This window comes from Lutjanus erythropterus, chromosome 3, assembly GCF_056507025.1.
Source record: "Lutjanus erythropterus isolate fLutEry1 chromosome 3, fLutEry1.hap2, whole genome shotgun sequence".
Lineage (NCBI taxonomy): Eukaryota > Metazoa > Chordata > Actinopteri > Lutjaniformes > Lutjanidae > Lutjanus > Lutjanus erythropterus.
The window spans coordinates 9,988,406-10,010,905 of NC_139319.1; the positions used below are offsets into that span (position 1 = coordinate 9,988,406).

General features: G+C 39.1%; 1 protein-coding gene across 1 annotated transcript in view; it reads right to left on the minus strand.

Annotated features, from left to right (window-relative positions):
* The window catches only part of myo15ab (myosin XVAb), a 64,083-nt gene that overhangs the window by 13,590 nt on the left and 27,993 nt on the right, over positions 1–22,500 (minus strand). The window contains exons 34-58 of the mRNA XM_084712531.1: positions 22,412–22,500; positions 20,743–20,871; positions 20,497–20,603; positions 20,154–20,332; positions 18,778–18,850; positions 18,452–18,643; positions 16,672–16,745; positions 16,470–16,543; positions 12,768–12,876; positions 10,865–10,933; positions 10,693–10,760; positions 9,542–9,931; positions 7,698–7,779; positions 7,435–7,530; positions 6,611–6,671; positions 5,804–5,897; positions 5,564–5,678; positions 4,630–4,745; positions 4,445–4,504; positions 3,268–3,343; positions 3,044–3,159; positions 2,806–2,924; positions 1,844–1,985; positions 1,157–1,268; positions 987–1,061 (exon numbers count right to left, since the gene is read on the minus strand). The exon at positions 22,412–22,500 is cut by the window's right edge and continues 7 nt beyond it. Of these exons, the coding sequence (XP_084568657.1) occupies positions 987–1,061; positions 1,157–1,268; positions 1,844–1,985; positions 2,806–2,924; positions 3,044–3,159; positions 3,268–3,343; positions 4,445–4,504; positions 4,630–4,745; positions 5,564–5,678; positions 5,804–5,897; positions 6,611–6,671; positions 7,435–7,530; positions 7,698–7,779; positions 9,542–9,931; positions 10,693–10,760; positions 10,865–10,933; positions 12,768–12,876; positions 16,470–16,543; positions 16,672–16,745; positions 18,452–18,643; positions 18,778–18,850; positions 20,154–20,332; positions 20,497–20,603; positions 20,743–20,871; positions 22,412–22,500 (2,817 nt within the window). The remainder of the gene's footprint in view (positions 1–986; positions 1,062–1,156; positions 1,269–1,843; positions 1,986–2,805; positions 2,925–3,043; positions 3,160–3,267; positions 3,344–4,444; positions 4,505–4,629; positions 4,746–5,563; positions 5,679–5,803; positions 5,898–6,610; positions 6,672–7,434; positions 7,531–7,697; positions 7,780–9,541; positions 9,932–10,692; positions 10,761–10,864; positions 10,934–12,767; positions 12,877–16,469; positions 16,544–16,671; positions 16,746–18,451; positions 18,644–18,777; positions 18,851–20,153; positions 20,333–20,496; positions 20,604–20,742; positions 20,872–22,411) is intronic.

Below are 22,500 nucleotides of genomic sequence, written 5' to 3' on the forward strand. Positions count from 1 at the left end.
CAAGACTTAACTCTCTCCTGCAGCTGATAAGCTGCCACATAATGCAGCCTCTGGTCTAATTATAGATACTATACACAGGGGTGCTTCCATCACTTGTGAGGACATTGTATTGACTTAGATTAATTCCCTGTAGGGGTATCCTAACCTTAGCCATTACCACTACATGCCTAACCTCAACCTTTGTCCTGTCCTTCACCTATTCATACATCTTTTATTAACTTTTAGAAACTCGTATCTTTAAAAACCGTGCTAATGAACTGTGGACCACCATTTTGTCCACAAGCAGGCAGTGAGTCCTCATGATGTGACGTAAGGACACACAAAAGTTGTCCTCCTCACACCCCTTGACTTTTTGAGAAGTACTTACATTGGCCTTTTATTAAAGAAGATAACAGATGTCAGTGAGTTGCTTAGTGGAGGATTGATTCCAATTTAGAAAACCTGACCGTAGTGTTTGTGTTATTTGAGGTTCATTTATGAGTGGTTATGAAATCCGTATTTCTGAGTTAAAAGAAAAAATAAATACACCACAGTAAATTACAAAAATGCATGTGGAGGCACATATTGCATTTGTCCTATCCAGTGTCTGCTGAGTGATGGAATGACGTGACGTCTCATCTGTGATCTCATTTTATCTTTTGTGTCCTCTAGAAATGACACGAATCAATATTTTTCAAATTGCATCGCCATCTTCCATCTGAAAAATAATTTTCTGATACAATATTGTATTTAAAGAGTGCTGTGGGCACTGTCAACATCACTGCAGCTATTTCTCCTCGGCTTTAGATACCGTCACACCTCCAGGGCATAGACACAGCCCCGGTTAGTAAATCTCTCAAAGCTGTCAGTATGAATTGTCACCGTGTTTATTTTTAGGCCTCGGCCAATGACGCTAACATCTGATGACCACCACACGCAGAAAGGCAAAGTTTATAGATCTGATTTGGTTTTCGGATTAAAAATGAAGGGATTTAATAAACACTCACCAAAGTCTGGAGTGTCTCTTTTCAGCTCCTCCAAAAACACCACCTTCTTCCTCACCACACAGCCGTAGCTGTAACCTGGAGGACATACACAGGTAAAAACACTTTCACTTGGATCATAGATTCACTCATCAGATATCAGGATTTCTGCCACATGTACCAGAGTGTCTCACCCTTCTCCAGCCCGTCCATAACCTGCAGCCTGATGATGTCACCTTTGTGAAAACTAAGCATAGAGCGGTCGTCTGTCACAAAGTTTCGCTCTGCGATCACATAGTCTGAGTCCTACGAGGAGAAAACACAAACACACAAACTGATCTGTTATGTTAATGCTTTTTGCATTTACAGTATTTCGACTGAAGTTTGCCCTCATCTTGACTCATCTACTGCTGCTTCAGCTGCTATTTTTCCACTTCTAATATAAAATTTGCTACATTTTTTGTTTGCAGATGAAAGGAGCAAGAGAAATAGTCACTGAGGTAAAAACATCATTTCAGCTGCACCAGAGACTGCAGCCTCTTTCACACATAGTTTCTGGTAAATTACTTGGATAATCTTTCAGGCACCGCTAGCGATTTTCAGTATTCACACAAGCAGCTACATTTGGTCAGACAGACATAACCCTTTACGTGCTCATCCCTGCACTGTTACTGTTTTCAATCACAACACCACTGTACCGGCATTTTCCCTGAAATGAAACTGTTTTCAGGTTAATGCTGTTGGCTGAACTGAAAACAAATCAATGCCAAGAAATGAGCCTGACTGACTGATTCACAATTACTGGTGTTTCTGCAGACTTGTCAAACTCCATGCAGTCTTCATTTGTGTGTGTGTGTGTGTGTGTGTGTGTGTGTGTTTACCTTTTTGATCTCATTGATGAAGGTGTCTATGAGATGTTTGACTTGTGGTGCCTTGGCTGAGAACAGGATCAGTTTCTCATTGGTCAGATTGAACTCCAGCATGTTCTCAGAGGGGATGGTTACAAACAGGATGTCTGCATATCTGAAAAATACAATACAAAAGGTAATATGACCCTAATATGAAATACTACAATGAATAAATACAGTATTTGAGAAAACAAATACAATATCACCTACATGCTCAATGTACTGAATTTCTGATATAATAAATGGTTAGGGTTAGGGGTTAGGGTTATGAAAGCAAAGCAAGTTCTTTCTATAATGAATGATGATCAACTGCTTCCATTGTAAAAAAAAATGTCCCTCTTAGGTGTAATTTTAGTAGCATGGTATCACCATGAGTTTGGCAGATTCGTCTGGTCCCCAGGTCACCATTTTACCATAAAAGCAGTATTTTTGTCCATATTGTGATTGTGCAAGAATTGTAATTTTATTTTTTGAATGGTGAGGTTGTACTTCTTCTATACAGTAGATTATCTCAGTGGTATCACTGTATATGTTTGCCAATAAGTAACAACATATTCCAAAACAGAAATGCGCAACTCAAATATTGGTGAAACATAAGCAGAGCATCTCTTCTTCCAATCAATACTTAAAACCTTTTCCGATATTTTGGAGGAACCTTCTGCTACTACTGCAGTATTTGGCATCTTAGTCACCAGGCAAAAAATATGACAGCTCTTGCATCTCTTTTAGTTAGATGACTTATACTGCTTATAAATATACAAATATACAAAAATACAAATATGAATATATTTCATATTTGTGGCTGGTGCTAATTTCCAATCCCCTGCAACTCACATGACTCTGGACTGTAAAATATACATATCTGGAACACCAAATAATAAAATTATTAAGATTAATAAGATTTTCCAAATAAAGACAGAACAAACAGCACATACGTGTAGGGTCGCAGGACTCTGAAGTAGTCTGGAGCTGCTGCGCTGCTTTTTACAGTCTTCAACAGTTTAATACCGCTGTGGGACACTGACAACACCTGCACACCTGTTCCTACACTGCCCTGCACACACAGACACACACACACAAAAACACAAACACATACAGAGGTTTAATAAATACATCAAAACACAAATATCACACTGAGTAATTATTATCCTCTGAGGAGTTAACCACCCTCACCGATGCAGGGAACAGACGGGAGAAGTATATTTCCCAGGTTTCCCTGGCCGCTGTGACGACTGTTTTCTTCACATGCTCCTCCACTGGATCCATATTCTGTTCAACGCTGTGTTTAGCTGTCATTCACACAAACAGACACGGGAACTCATGAATGTCAAAGAGATGTGTTTGCATTGGTGCATACGGGCTAAAAAAAACGTCTGCGGCAAGAACAGACAGACTACCGAAAAGAGCTTTCATTTTCTGCCTTTCATCCCGGGTGATGCGAACACACGCCTCTGACAGAGTGTCGTTCACGATCTGCAGGAGAGAACAGAGGGGAAGACAGGAGGGAAGGAGAGAGGAGACGTAATGTTTGAAATAATTTAGTTTGATCTGATGATGATTTCTATGATTTTCCCGTTGTCAAGTAAAATTATGGAGCACAATTGGTAAAAGTTTAAAAATAATTGACAAGTGCATTGAAAAGGATAGTTTGGAGTTTTTGAAGTGGGGTTGTATGAGGTACTTACTTCTTAGTCAGTGTGTTACCTACAGCAGATGGCGGTCGACACTCCCCGAGTTTGGAGAAGCAGCAGGAGTACCACTGTAGGAAGCTAAGCAATGAACTGTTGTGGACACAGTCAGCAACAAAACGTATTCTAGCAACCAAAAAAAATCTTCATTAGTTTAAGTGTATACTATATTTACAATATCTTCACTGCTTTACCTTGTTTTATTTATCTTTTTATTGTTGTCTCATACTCGACCAGACTCTTGTGGCAAAATCAATTTACCCCACAGACCACAGGAGTTGTTGGTCGACCACTGCCTTGATCAGTTAGCTTGTTTGTGTTGTTGTGTGACTTCAGTGAATCAGAACTATCCTTTTAAAACAGTCACAAAATAACACAAAAAGCTTCAGACTTCTTACATATTTTTTAATTAATCTAATAATTTTTTAACATTTTGGAGATTTCTCAGTGTACCACTAGAGGGAGCCTGCGTACCACCAGTGGCACTTGAACCATAGTATGAGAATCTAAAGAGACTATCTGATTGAGGCAGTGGAAGACCGGCATGTTTTTTTTTTTTTAGGTAAAATTAACTCATTTTGTCAGTTTGGTTGGTTTGGATGGCAGTTTCCTGTCAGAGAGAGTTGTTTGATGGAAAGGTAAAACGGTGAAAATATTCTAAATATAGCATACACTTAAACTACAGCTGGTACTCCTGCTGCTTCCTGGGACTGTACCTGTGGGTATCTATGAGTAATAACCTCATACAATCCCACATCAAGTTTTCAAAACTCTCCCTTCAAATAAAAAAAGTCTGCATGGATATTAAACAAAATGCATTTATCCATTTTTGGTATTAGTAATCCATCTTTTCACCCTGTATTAATTCAACCCTCTATAAAGCTACCTGTTTGAAAATGAGGTCCAGAACCACAGGATTGTTGAAGCTGTCTTTGGGATAAAACACCTGTAAAAGAAAGAAAAATGTTCACAATAGAATATCAACATTTTGACAGTGACAGTGGATCCTGATGGGTTTTTTTTGTGATTGTGTATTTGTATATGTACACACACACACACACACACACACACCTCCTTCCTGAGATACAGTCTCCAGGGAACATTGGTGTAGGTGTAGTGCTCGTCATTGGTGCTCTGATGAAGCTGCGTCTGGATGGTCTCCGTTTCTACAGGCAGCTCTCGAGAAACTGCACCAAATAAGTCACATTACGTTTGACTTTTATCTTTATTCAATGTCCATTTATTGACAAAACTGTCTTAAGCGAGCATGTTAGTGATCTGGTGGTGTCTAGCACGGTCTGACTTATTTTTTCTGCTCTGCTTCACTGTTACTCCAGAGAAGTGAAGATCATTTTATTGTCCTAATATTGTTGTAATGTTGTTTACAGAAAGGTCAATTGCCCACAAGACAACAGGACAGATGTGTTTTCACAATCTGTGTATCAGCAGGGTCATATGGCACCTTGCCACCTACCTGCTGTGAGAGTCAGTGTTTCCCTGTTTAACTGCTCCTCTGTACTCCTGACCTTGTCTGGAACATGCTGATTGTTATTAAATAAACTTGATATTTTTGCCAGTGGTGATTTCATGTGAGTAATTAAATTAAGTAAACTGTCACTCTAGTTAATATCAAGGCAGAATCTCACTAAGTGAAGTCTAGTGGGTGAATGTGACAACACATTTCAAAAGAGGTCACTGTTGAGACCCTCTGTGAGCAACAGAGAGGCGTCCTTCACAAGAAACAAGAGTTGTTTAAATGACGTCATGACTTTGTTTCTCCACAAGCTACCCAGAGCCACTGAAGCCAAGATGCCTGTGTGTTTTCGTACCAGGACATAGTCACATGTAAAACTTCACACTTCAGATAAGATAACGTTACAAAGGACAGCGAAGTCGGTGTTGAAGACTTGTGCGGGGGTGTGAGTCATGACCCACAGGAGGGTCACAGGAGATGTGCCTCGTCTGTGTCTGTGGATGAGTATATACTCAGAGTAAGTGTGAGTACCTGGAGGAGGGATGGGGGGAGGACGATCAGGTGCTTTTGTCTTGCTCTTGATGGGTTTAAATCCCACCTCTTTCAGCGCAGATGCAGACGGTGAGGGGGCAACAGGACGTTTGGGCTGGAAAGACACCAACATTTCTGGCATTGTCTTATGTGCATGTTCACACTGATGTACGCACTGTGACTGAGTATATGAGCATTTTGCAGGTGTGTGTGTGTGTGTGTGTGTGTGTGTGTGTGTACCTGTGGAGCAGGAGGGTTGTCCATCTGTGGTTTGAGGATCTGCAGAGCTTCATCGCGGGGGGTTTGCTTCTTCTTAAACTTCCCCTCTGGTCTCCTAAACACACCCATGCAGCACAGTGCCAACGTCAAACATTACAGTTTGCAGGATTTTCCTGCTACAAATGTAGAGCACTGTATAATCTGTCTGTTTGTGCTCTATTGTGTGTAAATACAATCATTCTGCTGCTGTGTGCTCACTGCAAGCAATAACATCCCAGTCAGTCGCTGTCGGTGGGTTGTTGTAGTCGGGGCTTTACAGTATGCACAGTTAATTCTGAAGACAGCATCGACTGCTGTGCTTATTTACAAGCAAAATCTAACTTAAAACTGATTACTGTCTTCACTCCTCAGCTCTGATCAACACATAAGGAAAACTTGTCTATAATACGAATATTTATCATATATCATGTGATCTGATATTATATTCATACCTATGACTACCATATATAACATTATTGCTATTTATATTTCTAAATTGTTGTTATATTATGCTATGCTATCATATAATTATTATTATCGTATTATCTGATTGTACTACACCATATTTAAATATATCTATCTAACTAGTAGCAGTAGTTGTAATATTAATATTATTGTAATTTGCTCCTGTGTGCACCTTTTTATTTACATTGCGCTTGTTAACTGTGTTTTTGGACATATTATGTATTCTGTGTATTTTTGTCTTTGTATTTTATTGCATGTGTCTGTCTGTCTGTCTGTCTGTCCGTCTGTCTGTCTGTCAGTCTGCGTGTGTTTGTGAGACCTCACCTCTTGCCCGGTGGCAGCAGCTCTGGCGGTGGAGGTGGAGAGTTGTACCTTTTGATGATTTCTTAAAAGATAATTAAAAAAACTACGTGAGAATTATGTAGATTACAAATCATTTTTTTAAACCCAAATACCAAACAATGTGTCTGTTAAATAAATTTTTTTCTGTCCCTGCAGGATTTAAAAAATGGACACGCTTAAATCTCCATTATGTACATCACTTACTCAGTAAAAACCTCAAATCATTTGAACAACTGAAAGCAGATTTTAATGTATCAACAACCAAAGTATTCTGGTATCTACAGATAAAAAGCTTTATGCTCAAACATCCCAACTGGAACAGTATCTTTTGAAAATTCAGGATGGAGAACATGTGAACAAACAGTAACAAACTTATACAGAATTTCAGCATCTCTGACAAATGACTTTCTGTGTGAAAGAAAAGTGGGACAAAGAGCTACAACAGGACATAAGGGAGGACGTTTGGCTAGAGATGTCTGCCAGCCCACACAGTCACTAATGCCAATTTGTGGAGAGAATTTCAATTCTTTCAGAACAGGACAAATCGTTGCAAAGATAATTTCAAACCAGTCAAGTAGATGTTGGAGGGAATGTGGAGAGACCATGGCTAAATATTTACATACATTTTGGAAAAGCTCATTGTTACAAATCAATTTTTGTGACTGAACAGTACTGTGTTTTTAAGTAAAAACAAAAAGTAAGAAATAACTTTATCGACTACATGATCGGCGATCATTCAGTCTTGTTGTTGTATAAACCTGATTGAATCATGACATCAATTTTTTTCAGCTTTTGACATCACTGACCTTGGATGTCTTGGCTGGGGACAATGTGATCTGAAGTCTGAGTTGAGTACTTCACCACCTCTCCAGCAGGGGGCGGATGAGACGTCACCACTGGAGCTGAAACACACACACACACACACACACACACACACAAAAACACACAAAAACAAAAAAACACAGCCAACAAGGGGAGTTATACTCTCTTGTGTAAGGCTCTGTTAAATAATAGTTATAGGGACTTCCTCTCTGTTTCTTGCTTGCTCACTCTCTCGTGTGTCCCTTACCAAACTTCCTGACTGGTGTGTCCTTGTTTACGGGGACGCCTGGAGCCTTCCTCCGAGGGACACTGTCCTTACCTGACTGAACCTGAAAAAGCAGAGGACAGAGAGTTGCACTCAAGGCTTTGCAGACATTTTGTCTCTTGTGATTTGGTTGGAGTCAGCACAAAGTCAGAGGAGAGAAAAAGGAAGAAAAGGGACTTTGTACTGTACTGTGTAAATGCAGCACATTTCTTTTGTCACAGAAATGTAGAAATGTGGGGAAAAAAAACTTTTGTTCAAGGGTTGTTGTGGTGTTTTGAAAGACGTTCCATGATGTCCAGTGATTTGTTGATTTTTAACAAGGACGGTTAGGGTTAGAGTTTGGCTTAGCCATGAGTCTGGGGTGTGTTTTCAGCAGCACATGGAATACTGAATGATCATAGAAATACTACAGGGATACTACAGGCAGCAGTGTGTCTCTACGATTCTGTCTCTTCTGTGACTACATGCTGCTACTTGTCACTTTCACCATGAAGGTAACACTACTCTATACATGATAAAGGCTATAATATAATATCAAACTGAGTATTTATAATATACAGTTTAGAGAATATTATAATCCAAGATGAACCTGACAGAAACACAGGACTGAGAGAAGCAGACACAATTACAAATCTGTCTGTTGATTCAGCACCATGGACAGCGCTGTGGATTTCTTCTGTTGTACACTACTGATATTTAAGTGTCATTTTTTGCTAACAGGGTGGATGATTATGGGTTTTACTTTACATCTTGTTATGCTTTCTATGTATTCTATTTCGGTTTTATTCTCCATAATAATTTACATTAATTATGGCATTTTCACCTGTTTTTATGTTTATTTAATATGTTTTTTATGTGAAGCATTAAATTTATTTTGTATTTCTAGTATGAAAGGTGATACATTATTATTATTATCATTAATATTATTAATATTATTATTATTATTATTATTATTATTATTATTATTATTATTATTAATAATAATAATAATAATAATAACAATAATAATAATAATAATAATAATAATAATAAAATAAAACTGCTTTAAGTAAAATGTATCTGTCATCATATCAAATATCAGAACTGTGCATCAAAAATTGACATTATACCATGATTCACATGACTGAAAATTAAAATACAGGACATTGCCAAACCAGATCACATTACTGCAGACTACTGACACTGAGTAACCTACTTAACTAAAACATCAGAACAAAAGTTGCCCCAGACTGAGCAGCAGCTGCGAGAGCCACATCTGCATCACCCCCTTAGTTCTGTATCACCTCTGTTTGTTGATTTTCTGGCCATTTTTAAACCTTTAACTTCAAATGTATTTAATATTGTCTGTGATTATCACTGATGCTTTAACTTACGTGCTTTTGTTTGTCTGGTTATGTATTTGTCCTTTTGTTTGTCTGCTGCTGTATGGTTGTTTTACTTTTTCTTCTCTCTTGCAAAAAAGATCTTGATCTCTTGATGAGACTGCCTCATTAAATAACACATACACCAGCTTTTCACTGAGTGATAGAATTAGTGTTCTTCTTATCTTGGATCTTCTGTTGGTGCACTTCTGTTGGTCTTATTCGCTCAACCAGCTTTTGCTCATCATCCTGACTCCACAGTTCCTATTTTTATTGCGAACAAACCACCCACTCTTCACATAAAAGGAGGCTGAATCTCATTTTGTGCAGATAATTTTCTCTGCTTGTTGTGGTTCAAGTTCATATGAAAAAATACAAAAACATCGTTGATGAATTAAAAAGGACTGAATCATGATTTAATATGTCATTTTAGACTGTTACCTCACATGTCTCAGAGTTACTGACCTGTGCAGCAGCGTTGGCTTTAGGCTTTCCTGGCTCAGTTTTGTTCATTTTGATGGAGCTCAGCTGAGGTTTGAGGTTGGGCCGGGGCTGAGCTGCAGGCTGAGCTTCAGGCTGCGGCTGAGTTTGCTCCTGTTGAGCAGCAGGAGGAGGATAGGGGCTGGGTGGGATGTTTGCCGCAGCATAGGGAGTGGGACTGAAGTTAGCGTAGGGGCTGGGTGGGATGTTAGCATATGGACTTGGGGGTATGACAGAATAGGAGCTAGCAGGGGCATAGGGGCTGGGAGGGTGGCTGAGCAGAGGGCTCATTGGCGGGCTGGTGATGGGGGAGGTGGGGGGGCTTGTCACTGGGCTGCTGACCATAGCCATGGCCTGCATAGTCATCTGCTGGGCCTGAGAAACAAAAAGACGACGCATTAATTTCTGGCCAGTGCGAGGACTCTAGTGGAATTCTAAGGATTATTATTATTCCTTAAAATGAATCAGGCTAAACATGCTCGAAAACTTATGAAACTCAGCACACACATCATAAGTGGTGAAAATGAACATCTGATATTGGTCTTGATCATGGGTGTTGCAAAATGGCTCAATAGCGCCCCCTACAAGATTTCAACAAAGTAGCCTTTGTGGTATGTTTCACCTCGATGTATGAAATTCAGTATCATGTCCATACTTAGAAAAAAAGCCTCTTGGAGCCATACCTTACAACCAACAAGAAATCCACCATTTTTATTTTATTTATTAGTAATTACAATTATTAAAATTAATTTAATGTTAATGTTAAGTTAAGCAATGAAATGCTGTAGACAGGATCAGCAACAAAAGGTAGGCACTTAAAGAAGGTCCTCCTAAAAAATCGAAACCAATTAAAATGTATGCCACTTTTAGAATATTTTCACTGCTTTAATTTGCTATCAGACAGCCTTTTGCAATATCACTGTCTCCAAACCAACCAAACTCCACTGGAGAAATCAGTCATTTTAACTCACAGAACACAGGAGCTGCATATAACCCCACTTCAAATAATACAAATCATCCCTTTAACGAACCCCTTAACTTTTTGTTGAACTGTGTGTCCATGTAGTGTGTTTTTAATTTCCAAAACAAGAGCACAGAAACAAATAAACAGACTCAGATCCCCATGGCGGGCTTACCATGATGACGGCCTGCTGGCTCACGATAGTCTGCTGCTGCTGCTGGACCAAAGCATCTTGTCGGACATCTGGAGGAGAGAGGAGGAGAAACACAGTCAACAGGCAGAGGGGACACAAATCATGTTTGATGAGATTATTTTTCCTCATGTTTCTCTTCACACTTGATACGAACCAGGTGTTACAGGAGCTACCGCAGCAACAGGAGGCGACATCACGCCTCCAACAGGAAGGACTCTCACAGCTGCAACATACACAGACACATCAAATCTCTGTCAGATTTTAACTATGTTTGTTTTATTATAAATGCTAATGTTGGATGAATAATGATGTGTCTACGGATCTTTCCAAATGACTCCATATTTACCATACAGTGCACTCTTGTATTTGAATGCATGAATTGTGTGTAAAACTGAGGCAATGTAGAAACAGGACGAAAAAAGTAGTCTACAGAATGTACACTGCTGACAGTGCAACAATACGGGGGGCCTCATTCATGAATGTTTCCTTATTTTTCTATTATATTTGTTCTTGCACAAAGCAATAAGAGGAATTTAAGAAAATCCTGACAGCCAAGGGATAGTTCAGATTGCATAAGGTACTTATGGATAGTCAGTGTATTATCTTAGATGCCGGTCAGCGCGATCCAGTGAAAGAAGCAGAGAGCTTGAAAGCAGCCTTTTATATAAGCCAAATATTGCTCTATCAGTCATTTAACCCTACAGAACAGTTGCTGGTCTACTGCTGCCGCATCTTTTGTGTTCTGTGAGGAAAATTTATTTATTTCACCCATCAAGCCTGGTTTGTTTGGGAGAGGGATATTTGGCTTATTTCACAATGATTTCCCGTCGGAAAAGGCTGTCTGATAGCAAGGTAAAGCTGCCGATTAAGCAGTGAAAATATTCCAAATGTAGCAAACACTTAAATATTAAATTTTATAGGTAAACCTTTGTTGAAGTGGCTGAAATACTTTTTGCTGCTGATGTGTGCCGATGCCCTTCTCCGTTGTAGGTAACAAACAGACTATCAACAGCTACCTCTCATAACCCCACATCAAATAATCCAAACCTTTTAGTGCTGTGTGCAAACCACAAACCATCAAGCCACTGACATTTGACGGGCAACGTTAAACTCAGAACAAAGAAGAAAAGAAAGACAAGGGAAAGGAAATGCCACCCAAAGGGCAGCAAAAAGAAACTTTTCAACAGACATGGTTGAGCACATTGGAGAATCATTGGAGAGATTTCTCTATCAGGGGTGCAGAGGGTTGTGTGTTCCCCTCGGCCAGCAGGCCATCCCGCTCAAGATGTGAGCATCGCATATTGTCTGGATGTATATTGAATGGATTTTTATGAACGAAGGGAACAGACGTGGAGAGCGTGCCTTGATGTGCGCATGAGTACAGCTGATTTATCTTGTCTTCTGATTAACAGTATATGTAAACTGTACAGTGGTATTAACTGGATAACTTTGTGAATTACATGACTAACAGTTGACTGAGATTTCCCAGACCGATCTCCACTCTCAAACATCCTAATAGCAGGTAACTGGTAGTGATGAATACTTGCAGACGAGATGGATTAGATCTTTTTGTCTCTGATCAAAGTTGAGGCTCCAGAACGGCACAAAGGTTTTGAAGAATCTGTCACGGAAATGTAATCATCTTTGAGCATTAACATTTAAAACAATAATGGGATGACTGAATAACATTTTTCTCCTGTGTTTTCAAAAAACTAAGTGTTTTTTCTTCATCATTATTAATATTTTAGTACAAAATGCAAGTTGGCTTTTGTGTGTATTGGCTTAGATGTGATCTAGGGTACTCATAAATTGTTATCTTACCTTGAGCAAACAGGAAGTATGCACGTATTGATGAATGCTACAAAAGTTCTTAAACTGTTCATGAGCAATTCAAGCATGAAGCCCAGTGTGTTGGGTTTTATAGACAGAAATATTAAAGGGAAGCAACACAGGACACCTATCAGTGATAATGTAAAATAATGTCCTATATTCACTTAACAATAAACTATCAAATATTTATTAAACAGTGAATAGTGAATGAGTGATTTTTGACTGACCCCCAGGTGGTGGTGTGGGGCCGGTTGGCTGCCCTTGTTGTTGCCACCCGCCTCCGACTCCTCCAGCCCCCTTCATCCTGCTGGAGAGTCCTGCAGCTGATTCTATTTCCTGTGAAGACAGAAAAACTTTAGAGCTGAACATCAGATTACAACATGAACAAGAAAACACAAAGGCAGTTATTGTAATACTCAGGGCTCGGAGGGGGCGATGACTATGGACTATGACACTACACGTCAATGCTGATGACGCGGATCTCACTGCAGGAGTACTCTGAGAAGTTTCTATAGCTGTTTTTGGAAATTTTGACATGATACTTTTTTATTGCATTGACTCTAACTCACTGTAACTGTGAAGGAGTAAACTATAAGCTGTTCAGAGCTTCCTTTTAAAGCAGAAGCTGATGTATTTCACAGTAAAATAAAGATTTTTGTTGGAATATTTCTTTAATCACTGCATTTGTGAAGGTAAGGGTAACACTTTCTTCAGGTCTAGGATGCATTATAAGCATATTAATGGGACATTATGAAGTATTTATAAGGGATAATGAAACTCTTGACAATCATGCATGACAGCACATAACAAGGTTAGTAAAGTGACGCTTTATAGCTCAATGCAAAAGTGACAACAGTGTTTGAAAGAAGAACACAAACATTAGGACTATGACAATTTTAGCCCTAAAGACACACAGAGAACTGCTCTGATGTACCATAAAAGATTATAAATTCTAAGTTTATATGTTTACACGTTTATAAAGCCTTATCGATGCATTATAATGTATTATGCATGTGTTTACACTGCATAACAGACATGACCTTCACAGAAAGTGTCACCAAGATATTTATAATATTTGTGTAACCAGAGCCCGTTCAGACTGTCAGATCAGAGGAATCCCCTCTAATGTGTGCAGCCAATCCATCAGAAATCAGCCACTGACCCATAAATCCACAGGAGTGTGTGTGTTTGTGGGCCATGTCTCATTAAATAGTAAGTCCTTCATTTGCCAGAGTGTCAGTTCCTCGTAAGCAGATCCCTGCGTTGCCTGGGTGGGAAATCACCGTGGCGATCTAGTGGCTGTGACAGTTACGGTAACTGGGTAACGTAATAGGTTGCTGGGCGGGAGAGGTCTGTAGAACACATCTGATACATGCTAATTCCTGTCAGCCACATCCGATAGCACGGCTAACATTCAGCACGTCACCGTCCCAGCTGAAGACTGATAGATCCAACATTGCCAGTATTCACTGCACCATTGCCCTGACTAAACACGTACGGATTTAACCCAATTAACCCACAACAGATACTACTGTAACTGTAACTTTTTAATAGTGAAGTGTAGTGTTTGTAGTGGACATAATGCATCATAAATGAGCTGACATGACAGCAGAGAGTCAAACAGAGCTCATCACAAACACTACATCTCTGCTATCTGCTACATATACAATAGTTTACAACACTGCTTATGTTTACAATTAGAAAACTGGATGCAAATGATGCAACTTGGTTTTTTGTATAGGAACAGGTCTTGTTTCCCATTTTGTTGTAGGAAAATGATTGTGGAGGCGGCCTTTCTCTCTGTATTGATGGCGATGTTATTTATACCCTCTCATCTCTAAGCGATGCTTGCCAACTTCTCTGTCTCTGTCTCCTCTAAAATAAGGAGGATTTCGAAACCAAAAAAAATTGAGTTTGAGAGACTTTACTTTGCATTTTGGTGACCTTTAAAGACAGAAAACAACAAAATAATGAGTACACTGAAGTGCATTTTTATATTAAACACACATTTTTGAAGAAAGGATACAGAATAGGCCCCCCTTCTGGCATGAACTAGCGTAATTAACTAGCAGCATTAACTGATATTCATCAGTTTTCTTTCATTCACTTTTTGCCCTTCCCCTAAAAGAAAATTGCTATGGCAGATTTTACAAAATGTATGCCCCTTTCCTTTAAAACTTTCCTTTAGAAATGGGAATTATGTCTGATTTGGTGGGACTGTATTGTTGTCTGAGGCTCAGACACCATTTGCAGTGCCAGAAAACCCCAGTGTGATAATGAAAGGTAAAAAAGGTGAGGAAATGTCACATATCTGGAAAAAAAATACTGTAGTCTCATAGGAAAACCTGGAGTGACGGCAAATATGCTCTAACCTTAAACATCTAGATGCTGCCTATCACTCAACTCTTAGATTTATTACTGATGACCCAAATGGCAGCCATCATTGTGTCTCGCATCAGGAGATGAGGACTTTTATCTTTTCATCTATGAAGGACTACTTCAAAAATTACCACCATATTTATCATCGCTCCTGTGCCTGAGATATTATGCTCATTACACCCTTTCTCAGGACTGGCTGGCACTAAACATTCCTGCAGTTAATACTAATCTAGAAAAGACAGCTTTCAGACATTTTCCTCTGTTTGTCTGGAATAATTTTCAGAGGAGACTCAATATTGACACACTGATATCAACAGGGCAATTCAACAATTTGGTAAGAGGTTCTACTGATTTTACGTGGGACTGTTCTACATAATATGCTTGTATTTTTATTCCTTTATTCCATCTCATATTCAATGTGGGCTCCTGATTAAATAAAGTATATACATATATATTCTATAGGTGCTACAGTGAGCCTTGGCATTACAGATAAAGCGTCTTATTTGAAATAATAGCTGCAACTATAACAAGTATTACAATCCTTTCTTATCTAACAAAATCTGGGCCCTGTACTTGAACTACATGGACACTGAGAAGGCCAAAAAAGGATTTCCAGACAAAAGGATCAGCCTTAAAAAAAAAAAAAGGTCTCTGAGATCTCTATCAAACACTGTATCTGTTATGTTCATAGCTTAGGGGCAATTTTATCATGTAACTGTGACCTTTAATCAGGAAATGAATGCAACACATTCTTACTCATTCTCTCCAATGTGTCAAATACAGCAGCTTAGTCAGTGGTCCTAGGTTTAAAACTATGACGCTGTAGGGACCCCACTGGTGTCCGCTTTGATTCTGCATGGTTCTGCATTCAAGTTAGCAATAATAATTATGGACGTCAGGGTAAACTTTCAAAGTAAAAGCACAAAAGTAGTTTTAGGAAACAAGACTTCTTGGTTAAAGAAAGTATCATGTTACTTAAGTACATAACATCTAGGTTACATAACATACACAAGTTACACAACTTAACATACGTAAGAGCTACTTACATTAAGACATACTTACGTAATATCTGAAAAAGAAGCAAACATTGACTTGGTTTGACTTTCTCGCTCTTTATACTAAATCAACCAACTTCAAAGGCATATCAAACCATAACCCTAATGGAATAAGCTACACTGTAAGCTCAAGGAATACCTGCAGCGTCATACTTTGAACCTACTTTCCTTCAATTTTTAAACATTTTATTACTGTATTATTAATGTTTTTTTGCTTGTTTTTAGATCATAGATACACATGCTTTTTTCTTCTTTTTTTGAATTTATGTATTTATTTATGTTCCTCTTCCCTACCTCTGCTAAAATGTGACCAGGCAGTGGGCTCATTAACATGTAAGGCTGCCCACATGTTAACAAAAACACACTCAGTATGATGTAAGTTCACCCCACGGTAACTCTTTACGGAGCTTTACAGTAACCGACGGTAAGTGGTGGACAGAGGAACCCCCTCTCAGGTGGTCAAGAGTGTCAGTGTGAGGGAATTATGTAACTTACTCCAGTTCCGTCAGAAAGTACAGGGTCAAACAGGCTGTCGAGATAACGATCCATCCCTCTCTGAGGCTCAAAGTCTGTGAGAGGAGAGGAGAGGAGAGGAGAGGAGAGGAGAGGAGAGGAGAGGAGAGGAGAGGAGTACTTCATGGTCTACAGTAAACAAGATCAGTGAATTGAAAGTTCATATGTTTGCTTGAATGTGTACCTTGTCCATCAGATCCAGGTATGGCTGAAGATATGACATCATCATTCATGTCAAACCCACCACCCAACAGGCTTCTGTAAAACAATAAGAAGAATAAAATAAATAAAATAACTACAACCTCTTTATCAGCACTTAAACCTCTTCAGTCTTTTAGTCTCCACTTAAAGCTGCAGTATGCAATATTATTTCATTAGCATTTTGGTTGAAGTAACAACTTTTTACCATTTCCTGTTACAAAGAATATATTATTGAAGGGTTCCTTTTAAAAAATGTTCTCCCGCCCCTTTTGATTTAGTTATTTTTCTAAAACAATCAGTCAAGTTAGCTAGTACATAATTAACCAATCACATCAACTCTCTACAAACAGAGGTCTTCTAAGTTCTGTGTGTCTTTGTGTATTTCTTACCTCTGAGTCAGACACAACCAGACAAGTAGAACGGACCTCAGTTTTCTAGTTAGTTACAACAGTTGACAAGCTTGATGTTCTGCTTCAAGCCCAGCAGAATGCATATTTGATGCATCATGGGGTGAGAGGGGGTTAAGAGAGCGATACGAGGCAGCAGAGAGAAAGGTGGAAGGTTTTACATTGTGTTATGTTCAAATTGCCAAATGCAGCTTTAAGTAAAAATACATAAGTAACTATATCTGTTCTGTCCTTCTGATTACATATTACATTTTTAAATTGCGACTAGGCTGGGGTGGTGCTGTATTGTAGAGTGTAGCACACACCATCAGAGGTCAGTCTTTGTGCTGCAGTGCAGCTGAGGACACCCACCTGGCTTTCATAAGAAGAAGAAACATGGGGGATAAAGTTACAGGTCTAAATAATGAAAAAGAAGAAAAATGCCTCTGCCCCTGTTTGGGAGTATTTTGGATTTAGTTTGGCTAATAAAGATTAGGTAACTCACACTGCAGACTACTGACTGGTCAGAGTAGCGTATCGCAGTAAGTGTGTAACTTTAGCGAGCATGAGAACGGTAAAGTGGCAGACTAATTACACAGTGAGCCGAGTAAAAGGTGAGAAGTAAAGTTGTCCTCTGGCAGTGTATGCACAGCGATAGCATTGTAAATGTGCAGTTGAGTTTGTCAGTGAACAAACGCTGCAGCTTCTGAGGACCAAAGCAGAGCTCCTGAGTTTGCTGTTTCCCAGCTTTGGAAACAGCATCGCTATGACGATCTGCTCCGTTGGCGTTGAGACGGTACTACAGTACAGAGGAATACAGCACTAGTTACACTAATACTGCCTAATACTGGGTACATCTTAACATGTCAGGAGAGTATGAAGGTATGAAAAAACAGATAATGCCCAAGCCTAATTGCCACTATATTAATGCATCAATATATAAGTAACATTGGACTTTTGTAGTTTGGTCAGATGGACTAGTTTTAAATACTTCATAAACAGTTAGATAGTTTAGTCCAGGGGTTCCCAATCTAGGGATCCTGTCCCCTCCAAAGGTTTACAATATAAATCTGTGGGGTTGTGAGATGATTCATGGTAAGGGAAAGAGGAAAATCAAAGTTCTGCTACACAAATTTATATTCATTTTTTAGATTTTTTTATTTCCTCTATAATCTTTATTTTTTGTGAAATATTGGATAATTTTACATCCGTGAGCCACAAAAATTTATTTAAACCAATCTGTGAGGTTTGGAGTGAAGTAGATAGATTCATTTCGTCTCAGAGATTTGTGTGTGTGTGTGTGTGTGTGTGTGTGTGTGTGTGTGTGTGTGTGTGTGTGTGTGTGTGTGTGTGTGTGTGTGTCTGTGTGTGTCTCACATGCTGGCATTGGGCCGCACTCTGTTTGGTTCCTGTGCAGAAATGATGAAGTAGCTCATGTGTTTGGGGAAGTCAGTGGGAAGCTCCAGGTCTGACATCAGATCCAAAACGTAGTCTGAGCCCTCCAGCTCCACCCACTGGGCCGGCTCCTTCAGCAGCACCGACCAGCCGCGACGGCCCTCCAACACACCCCTGCACACACACACAAAACCCCCCACAAATGTAAGCATGTTAATCATCAACAAAAATATCTCCTTTTTTTTCCATTTCTTTTATTTGTAATCCAGTAAATATATTACTGCTCATATTTTACAATAAGTTGAGACCTGTGTTGTAAGATGTCTTTGGCCATTTCTTCGCCTGTTGTCCACGAGTGTAGAGGACACAGGAAGGACACAGCTGAAGGAGAAAAGAAACTGTCTGCATGAAAATAGCTTCTGACAAACAGTAATTATTCACAGAAACAGTCATATTATAATGCATTAAGAGGCATTTAAATCAGGTTATGAAATAATTCCCCAACTGCATCACTAAAATAAGGTTGCAGTCAACCTCCCCTGTCTGTCTATGAAGATTTACACAGACACCAACAAACAGACACAAACACAGGCAGTGAACCAGAGCGAGTATCAGGTGTTGTCTAATCCTCAGTAGACTTGCCAAAAGGCCAGAGGACAGATTAGCTGGATGAGAGGAGGAAATGAGAGAGAGACAGATAACTCTTCCGTGCTGAATAGAGCACACATCGACTGAACTCAGGTAAAACTAGAATTACTGATTCGCAGTAGTATGCCTCCACCAACCAGTCAACTTGCAGTTTATATCCATGTCTGTCTAGACTCAGATAATACATGCGGTGAAGACTGTGAAGGAATTTAAAGGTGTTAAACACAACACTCAGCCTTACTGGATGTCAGTAAACAACTATTTGTAATGTACAGATATAGTAGAGTAATGTTTCCTGAGCAGAGGATGATGTCACAATCCCTGCGTGTTTGTTGTTATTCAGTCACCAGCAGGTGTTTAGTTGGGACGGCCATGTGTGCATGTTTGTGTATGCATGTATGTGAGTTCCTCTCTGTCTTCCCTGCTTATGTTTTACAACTAAAAAGTTACTAAAATATGTTTCTGGAGACACTCTATGTGAGAAAAAGGCAATGTAAAATTAAAATTGCAACAGTTTATGAAATTGGTCACATCTGTATAGTCATTCTTAATGCCTGCAAATGGGTTGGATTCTTCTTGAAATCAGATGCAACAAGGCTGAGTTTATATTTTCCCAGGCAAAGTCACAGTCAGCAGTACTTTAGCCAATTAGACTGAAGCAGATTTTTATTTAGATCATTTCAATTTTGACTTAATATTTTGTGGTCATTAGGTGGAAACACTCTGGCTTTTGTCCACAGGGGCCTCCAGAATCAACAAAATATGAAAGTTCCTTTTAGTAGATTTAGACTTTTTTTTTTTTTAACTAGGAAGTCTCTTGAGATAAATTGTCTCTTTTACAGGAGAGACACAGCTAAAATGCTTATAATAGTGATTACAGATGTAGATGAACTGCAGATGCTGAGTAAAGAGATTACTTTGCTCTTTCCTGTCTAACCATCCAAAATTTTGCAAATAGTTCAGAATAAGAAATCAGCTACTATCTTCTCTTTGATGACTGAACTCTGTGTGTGTGCGCGTGTGTGTGTTTTCTCACCATCAAAGCAGTGTATGTGCAGAACAGTGTGAGCTCTCTTGCGATTGGCAGTCCACTCTAGCAGACAGGGTGGGTACGTCCGGACATACTCTGGCCCGACATTCAGCCGCTGCAGAGCTTGAAGCAGACGGTGCTGACACACACAGCTGTAGCCCTCCGGCCCGTAGTCAGACACAAACCTAAAACAACAACAAGCTTAAAGAGCGGGCAAAACAACTACTGAAATCACTTACAGACATCACAGAAATGCACAAAAAAATCAGGTAAAATATGAACTGTGTGATTAAATATAGAGACAATGTCATTATTCTTTACTGTAAACATATTTGACCACGTTTCTTACTTCAGTAGGTACTTGGCCAGCCTTTGAGAGGGCAGGAAGGCAGAAAGACAGGAGGAGAGGAGGAGCCAACCACGCTCTGAATTCAAAATGTTAGGGTTTCTCCACACCTAATGGATGGGAGGAAAAAGTAAGAGTAAAAAGACAATGTGCAATGACAATGACAGATTCTGTCTTATTCAGGCTTTCATCTTTATATATATATATATATATATATATATATATATATATTAAAAAAAACAAGCTTACCTGATTGGCTACCTGAGCCAGGATCTCATCTCGGAGGCTGGGATTGGCAAGTCCTCTCTGGATGATGTAGTTCCCAAACAGATTCTCTTGAGCCCCATTCAAGTTAGGATCACCCATAAATCTGAGTATCTATGAAAAGCAAAGACATACGGCACATACTGTTGGAGGTTTTTCATCGTAGCTTTTCACATTATGCTTACTTGCAAAATACAGTGTGGATATATCTTACTGTGATAATAGTCAGAATCATTGACTTTTTATGTTTGCATATAAAGTAAGCTCTGTGAGTATGATGTGCATCAGAAAAAAGAACAAGCTTTTTCACTTGAAGGCTTTCGCACATGGTCTCACTTTCTGCTGATATACATTGACGTCGATATTTAATAAATATATTTGCAGACAACGACACAGGGTGCAGCAGTTTCTCTAATTGTCCTTGACGTGCATCTTCTCCCGTTGCACCTGTTACACATTCAGGTGTGCAGAGAATTCTTTCAATATACTTGAAAGCTCTTGAAAATTGAACTATCACAGTTACCAAAAGATTTCAACCTATTAAACATGGTGGTAAAATCAAGTTCAAAAGGTAAGAAAAAAAGAAAAAAGTGGGTATGTATGAGAAACTTATCCATAGTCGGTGTATTACCTAAAATAGATGCCAGTCGTATGTTATATTTAGAAAATTTTTACCTCTTTACCTTGCTGTCAGACAGCCTTTTCCAATGGGAAACTGCCATTACATAAGCTAAATATTGCTCTCTTCAAAGCAGCCAGATTCCTTTTACAGATGTAATTTTACCTTGCAGAACACGGTAGTCGCTGGTCTACCACCGTCTCGATCTGTTAGTTTGTTTGTGTTGTTGTGTGATTTTGGTTAATCTGAACTGCCTTTTTAAAACACTGAAGTGACACAAAAACACAAACAAACTAGCCAAACAAAGCAGCTATAACCAGCTAGAATAATAATGACATCAGCAATTAAAAAAGAAAATACACAGATGTATAACAAAGAAGGGAAAAAAACAAAACAAAAAGAGAGAAGTGAATTATACATACAGTTCAAAGACTGATCCATACATTCCTACCGAAGACAGCTCTATGAGTCATTCCAATTTGTTTTCTCAGTAACTGTACTGAAGTAAGATATAAATGGGGCCCAGGTTTTACTCAGTTCAGTCTTCTTCCCCCTTAGGGTGAATTTAACCTCATCTAGTTTTAGATGGAACACGACATCCTTCAGCCACTTGACATGAGAAGTGGGGTTAGGATCTTTCCAACTAAACAAGAGAAGATGGTGAGCTAGCAATCAAATAAACATGACACTGTGAGGTAAAATTACTGACTTCACCAGTGGAGTTTGGTTGGTTTGGAGAGAGAATGTTAAGCTTATATAACGGTGGTTTCCCGTTGGAAAAAGCTGCTTGACAGCAAGTTAAACATTGAAAATATTATAAATATAGCAAACACTTAAACTGATGTCCACATCAGTACATTGCTTAGCTTCTGTACTAGTCCTCCTGCTGCTTCTCCAAACTGGGGAAATGCTGACCGAATTAAAAAAAATAAATAAAAACAGCTTAAACTACAGTACATGCTTATTTGTCTGGGTTTGACTGCCTGACATCTTGCTGGGTTGATTTTTCCAGCAGCATGCAAATGCAACATGTACCAGGATGAAAATGTTCACGGCTCCGTGTTTCAACTCCTCATCCATTCGAATCAGGGAATTCTCCAGAGGGGCTGTCAGCATCCCAAACA